This window comes from Neltuma alba, unplaced genomic scaffold (assembly GCF_004799145.2).
Source record: "Neltuma alba isolate B1F8T4 unplaced genomic scaffold, ASM479914v2 tig00011656_pilon, whole genome shotgun sequence".
In the NCBI taxonomy this organism is placed as follows: Eukaryota; Viridiplantae; Streptophyta; class Magnoliopsida; order Fabales; family Fabaceae; genus Neltuma; species Neltuma alba.
The window spans coordinates 866,013-873,001 of record NW_021636302.1 but is presented as its reverse complement, the minus strand read 5'-3'; the positions used below and the strand labels follow the sequence as shown (position 1 = coordinate 873,001).

Genomic DNA, 6,989 nt, shown 5'->3' with positions numbered 1-6,989 from the left:
CATTTGAATTACAATTATCATGCAAATCAAGCAAGTTATCATGTGACATGTTATCACACCTCAAGGCGTAATCAGCCACATAGAATCATGCTTAATGCCATGCTAAAAGAGGAACATCAACACTTCTATGATGACCTAATTCAACCCATACCACAACACAAGTTTCTCTATCCAAACAAACAACAAATCACATTACACAAGCAAGATTAACAATCAAATTGTAATTCAAAGCTACCTTTTTAATACTTGTCCAATTGGTTACTCCAAGAACAAAGCTTCCTCTTGGTTCCTTCTCACAAGGCCTATTAAACCAAGCATAAACATGGGCCACATTAATCACTAAACAACTTAATTACAACACTTTAACTTCTACTTAACAATTTCCCCTTTTTTCTTTGATTTTTAACAAAATGATTCCTCTTTTAGAATCAATAACCTCATGACTCATTTCTAAACAATTTTTCATGAGGAATCCAATGGTGCAATCAGATTTTTTGAAATTCAAACTCCTCCCCCATGAATAGTAACTGGCCGAATAGGGGGTTATATATCTCTAAAAATTCTATTTTTGATTCCAATGATTTTAAACACTTTCCAACAATATATCCCTACACAAAAATATGTTTTAAAGCCATTGGAATCATCAAATCAAGCCAAAACAATCAGCTCCTACGTGAACAATAGCTGGTTGAAATTCCTTCCCTTAAACCCTAACTTTGATTTCATTCAAAAATCAATCCATACACCACTTAATCTTCCTTATTCCACTTGATTATTAAGATTTCTATCCTTTCTTAAGCATCACATGGCTAGATTGAAATTTACAGCATTTTTACATAATTGTCCAAGTCAAAATCCTAATCCAATCAATGTAAAACTTAAGGATAATGATGCTTAGACATACCTTAATGTTTCCTTGGTGTAAGTTGGATAATTCCTTGCATAAAACACTCAAGAATTTTGAAGAAGCAGGGCTGGAGCTACAGTGACAGAGTCTCCCCTTATTTTTTCCAATTTTTCCAACATTTATTTGTATTTTCTAAGGGGGTATTTATATAAAAATTAAGCTGCCTCTCCCTCTAATTTTGGACAAACAAATGGCAGAAAAATGGGGTGAGTTGGCAGCCATCAAGTGCCTTAAACCTTCAGGCCACGTTTGGTACGCAGCACTAGAGGCGTAGGACAGGGATTGGGATAGGGAATTAGTCAAATAAGCATGTTTGGTAGGTGGTATTAAAGAAGCCCAAGGATTGCACATTACCACATAGGTAGGATTGGGCAAACCCACCTCCCCCCTGGTATTGCATTTTAAAACTTGGGATTGAAAATTTTAAAGACAAAAATATCCCCACTTATAATAAATTTTGGACAAGTTTAACCTTCTTACATTTGCCCTCATTTGATATGTGTTGAGGAAATATTTCATCGACCTCTATAGCCTTCTTCACACACGCTCTCGACCATCGCTCGTGCCGTCGCCCTCGGAGTTGCTCCCGGTCCCTCTCTTTGTCCAATCCTCTTCAATGACTGGTAAGATAAACTGTATCCCTTTTTTTTTTGGTTTCCATCATCAATTTTTTCAGCCTTCTTCGATTCACAAATTCTTTGCCAGCCATATTCAGTAACAGTTGGCTTGTTACTTGGTTGATCTGATTGCCTAAGCCTCACATTTGTTTAGTATAAAACTGGATTAATGTGAATTGACTGGGTATTACATTCGAGCTTTGGTGGCTATGGACCACTGAATGAATAACATTAAGAAATCCCTATGAATGGGTTCAATTGAAGCTTCTTCGGTCACCGCCCACCATGAGCAAGAAAAGCGATATCATTATGTGCAAGCCGCCGAAGCATATTCCATTTATCATTATTGTGATCTCGTCACCTTTTCCTTTTTTAATTTTTCTTCTTACATAATTCCTCACTTTCTCTTTTTTGCTGTGCTGATGTCCTTTGGTTTTTCCATTGGTGTGGTCTGATTGTAAGCTAAGAACATTTTTCAAGGTACTACTATTCATTAGCTCTGTTTTAAAACCATTTGATAAAGCTAAAAACAAATCAATGCCTATGGTTTCATTTATAAATAATACAGTCTTTATAGCCTTTTGGTTTTGAAGCCAATTGCATTTGAAATTTGGAGGCTTGAAGGAAGAGTATGTAATTTGCCACAATTTTTCAGAATTTCCCCTGACAAAGCATACGGACTCTAGTTTTAAATTTATCTCTATGCTTCTTTTTGGTTTTTGATGTATTAAGCATTGATTTGTTTCTCTATATAGGTGAAATAAAATTCTTTTCTTTGTATAGTGGCTTGTTATGAAAAACAGATTTTCTGTGAAGGTTACGAAGTGCTGTGTGTCACTTTTTATCAAAGCAAATATTTACTGGATCCCTGAAGGTTTACTCTTTACACTGCATTATACATCTATTGGGACATACGAGTGCTCTCTTACAAAGTTCTTTACCTTGTATTGTTGAATGGTCTCTTACGAGTGTCTCTATTTTTAATTTGGATGGTCTTTGTCCAAAAAGAAAAATATAGTTGAATGAGGCTAAACTCAGTCAATGATTATAATTTATACATGTTAAACAAAATTTTTATGACTCTACATAATTGGTTATATAGTTATGGCACTATCAGAAGAAAAGAGAGAACTATTACGTTTGTTGCTTTTATGGGTGAGCATGGCTAAGGCAACGGAGGGTTTTTTTTTATGTGCGTGCATGACTGTCATATCAAGAAGGCGAAGAATTAGACACATACCTTACAAAATGGACTTTATTGCTAAGAGATCTTATCTAAAGGGATTGGTGTGTAGTAGTGATGTAGCATGTTACAACCTACTAAGAATGAATAGGACAACATTTGATAAGTTATGTTTATTACTAAGGGATGTGGGTGGTTTGAAGCCTAGTAAGAATATGCTTGTAGATGAGTAAGTTGCAATATTTTTACACATATTAGCACATCATGTGAAGAATAGAGTAATACAGTACAATTTTGGTAGATCTGGAGAAACTATTAGTTGGTATTTGAACTTAGTACTCAATGGTATGATGAGACTTGGAGATATGTTATGGAAGAAACCAGAACCTGTGCTGGAAGATTGAAATGATGATAAGTGGAAGTGGTTCAAGGTAAATATACATGTTATATCCTGATTATTAATTTTTAAGGATATGTGTAAAGTGTGTAATATTTATTTTCTTTGTTTCAGCGTTGTTTAGGTGCATTGGATGGAACTCACATTAAGTTGAGAGTTTCTTCTATTGACAAAGCTAGATACCGGAATAGGAAAGGGGAGATTACAACAAATGTGTTAGGTGTTTGCTCACAAGACGGGTATTTCATATATGTTCTGCTTGGGTGGGAAGGATCTGCAGCAGATGGACGTGTTCTTGGTGACGCCATTAGTAGGAGGAATGGCTTGAGAGTTCAACAAGGTCATTATTACCTAGTTGATGCTGGATACACCAATTGTGAAGGATTTCTTACACCATACAAAGGACAAAGATATCATTTAAGTGAATGGAGAGATGGACGACATCCTAGAAATGCACGAGAGTACTTTAACATGAGACACTCTTCTGCAAGAAATGTAATTGAAAGGTGTTTTGGAGTTTTGAAGTTAAGATGGGCTATTCTAATAAGACCATCATTTTATCCCATTAGAACATACAACCGAGTAATAATTGCTTGCTGCTTATTGCACAACTTAATTCGACAAGAAGGTATAGATCCTCTAGAAGATGAAGTTGAAGAAATGGAAGTTCATATGGACGGGGTGGAGAACCCTCCAATTGTAAACATAGATGCATCTGATGAATGGGTTGCCTTTAGGGACAATCTTGCTAATGAAATGTTCAACACTTTTACTACTAATAGAACAGCTACATGAAAGAATTACTTAATTTGGAAGTTGTTTTTTTTGGTTTGTGACCATTTTCCATGTGTAATGTTGTAACTTTATCTGTGGCATGTGTGTTATTGTAACTTTATCTATGGCTTTTGTACTATTGTAACTTTATCTATGCCTTTTGTATTATTGTAACTTTATTTATGCCGTGATTTAGTTTATGACTCTTTGCCATGTGTACTATTGCTACTTTATGGTATGAAGCTTCTTGGTTGCATTAATTTTATATGAGGTTCTAACGTATTTTAAATGTTATAGTTGATTAAACATGTCAGACAAATCAAGAAAGTCAGATAAGCATGTGTGGACACCTGAGGAGGATGAGCTACTAATCCAGTGCATGATGATACTACATGATAAGGGTGAACTTGTTTCTGAAAATGGTCTTAGGCCTCGTGTCTTGAACCAATTACAGGACATGCTTCATGGTCTTACACCTGGATGTAGTTTAAAGGCCCATCCTCACATCCAATCTAGGATTAAGAAGCTTAAAACTAACTATGGTGTTGTTTATGACCTTCTGAAATTATCTGGTTTTGGTTGGGACAGCGAGAAGAAATGTGTGACAGCTCCGAAGGCAGTATGGGATGAGCTTATCAAGGTAAATCTAATTACTTATCATGTATGGATATCTGGTTTTGATTAGCTGTAAAAAAATGGTTGGAAAATTTACTTATCTAGTTTTGCATTGTTATTTTTATGTCTATTATATTTGATTTCATGGAAATAGGTGAATAAGGATGCTGCTAGGTTTAGGAATAAGTCCTTCCCTCATTATGAAGAGCTTCATGATATCTATGGGAAGGACAGGGCAACTGGGAAGGATGCTCAAGCTTGTGAAGATGTAATTGAAGAGATAGATGATCAGAATGGTGTAGACAATTCAACATTTAAGACTAATCTTGAGGCTGACATGGATATCTCTCATGGAAATATTCCACCACCAAATAACAGTCCACTAGAAACTGAAACTGATAACTCTCCGTCTGAGGCAAGTTTTGGGTTGAAAAAACACAAGCACAAAAGCATTGATCGTGACGATGTGCTTATCCTTGGAATGGAGAAATTTGCTAATTCATTGGCTGAAGGTTTTAAGGAAGCAAGTGAGTGATTAGGAATACATATTGACAGGGTTGATCGTGAGAAGCGCCTGGATGGGATGAAGGAGTCGCTCTATGGTGAGATTTCAAAGGTTGAAGGACTTTCTCATCAAGAGCGTCTTTCGGCCTATGTTAAGATGATTTCTGATGAGAGCATACTAATTGGATTCTATACCATCCCTCAAGATGCGAAAGCAGATTTGGTCCGCCAAATAATAAATGCATAGGCTATGATGGATCTTTTTTTTTTTTGGATATTCCTTATTTTGATGGATCTAACTGACATGGATATTCCTTCTTTAACAGATATTTTGTTTCAGACCTTTCTCATTTTGATGGATCTTTTGTTTAAGATATTCGATGGTTTGATAGATATTTTGTTTTAGATCCTGCTTGTTTTGGTGAATATTTTATTTTAGATATTACATTGTTTGATGTGTATTTTGTCTAAAATTTTCTTTATTTTGATGGGTATTTTGTTTTACATATTTTGTCTAAAAAACCCACTTTTGCTAATGTTTAATTTTTATGAGCTATTGATTAGCAATTCTTTATTGTCATTTTTATTAGCCATTCACTTTTGCTCAAGAGGGGGAAGCTGATGTGATCCGTCAAATAATATCTTCATAAATATGTTGATGAATATTTTGATAGTTGTGTGGTTGAAGTTGGATAGTTTGAATTCCTTTCGTGAGGAATTTCTTTTGAGACATGGAATATTTTGTTTCAGACACACATGGAATATTTTGATAACTTTTTGGAGCAAGATGTGGATTAGCTTACTTATCGATTTGCTTCTTATCTTTTGATCTTATGAATTGTTAATTTTAAAATGTGTTACCAAATTTTAAGGAATTAGTGATGACTTTTTTTGGATAAAAATTTTATAGTTTTGAGAAGTTATTAATGATTTTTTAACTATTCAATTTAATTACTATTGATTTTTTATTACTTTTTTATATATAAATTTGCTAGAATATGATGGAAAACCATTTCTGATTTTTAAAATATTTAATTATTTATTTATTTTTTGTTATAACTAGAGGCAAAATTTAATGCATTTATTTTTTTGGAAAAAAATCATCTCGCTGGTTTCCTTTTATACAAAAAAGAGTGCGCAAGGTTGCAGTCAGCGCAAGGGGTATTCTGGTCTTTTAATCTTATATATTTTATTATACAATAAAATGGATGCATGTATTCCTTCCTAATATTACCTCATACCAAACATAAAATAAAAGCCTCATTCCCAATCCCATTACCATTACCATTCCCATTCCATCAAAAGCCAATCCCACCTACCAAACATGACATCGGATCTCACCATGTGGCTTTTCTCTAAATTTTTCCACGCAATTATCCCTTAATTTCACATTTTATTTAATAAAAATAGAGAGACCTGGAAGCTGCACGAAATTGGGCCCTTACTGTGCTCAATGTGGCCCCCACAAAAGGTTTGCGCTGGTCCAAAAAGATGGCCTACAAACCAAATCACTATCTCAAACCAATTTGAAACTTTATCGGTCACTATTCACTAGTAACATTTCATAATTTTTTCAGACCTCCAAAAATTCATTTCTCTTCATGATAATTCACCTTTTAATAAGAAAATATGATATAAAAATTTTCAGAATTTTTTTGCCACCTCTAGGTATTTATTTTGAATTTTCTTTGATTAAGCCTCTATCGGTGTCACTGTGGAAAAATAAATTCTCTAAAATTTATTTCTGAGCTTTCAAGGCCTAAAACTAATTTTATAAATTCAAATAAGTATTTAGATGAATTATCCATCTTTCTTCCAAATTTATTGAGGCCTCCAACTACTTAAAATAATTATTTTCCTTCAATTTCTCAATAATTTTTCCAAAAACCTCTATTTACGAGAAATTCCGTAATAATTTATTTTCACCAAAATTTCACCTTTCGGATATCAACTGAGTTTCCAAAACTTTCAATCTACACTTTTCCCATTTTT

The 6,989-nt window shown here is 34.1% G+C and overlaps 1 protein-coding gene across 1 annotated transcript; it reads left to right on the top strand.

The window, feature by feature from the left end:
• The first annotated feature begins 2,772 nt into the window (after positions 1 to 2,772).
• LOC114716422 (putative nuclease HARBI1) lies at positions 2,773 to 3,899 on the top strand. The gene is made up of 2 exons (XM_028901428.1): positions 2,773 to 2,811; positions 3,219 to 3,899. Exons 1-2 carry the CDS (start codon positions 2,773 to 2,775, stop codon positions 3,897 to 3,899), a joined length of 720 nt encoding a protein of 239 aa, XP_028757261.1.
• The last annotated feature ends 3,090 nt before the right edge of the window (positions 3,900 to 6,989 follow it).

What these genes read in the sequence shown, in the direction of transcription:
- LOC114716422 (XM_028901428.1), top strand. Translation starts at nt 2,773, where the DNA reads ATGGACTTTATTGCTAAGAGATCTTATCTAAAGGGATTG. An exon ending in GATCTTATCTAAAGGGATTG is followed by an intron (nt 2,812 to 3,218) that starts GTGTGTAGTAGT and finishes TCTTTGTTTCAG; the next exon opens with CGTTGTTTAGGTGCATTGGA.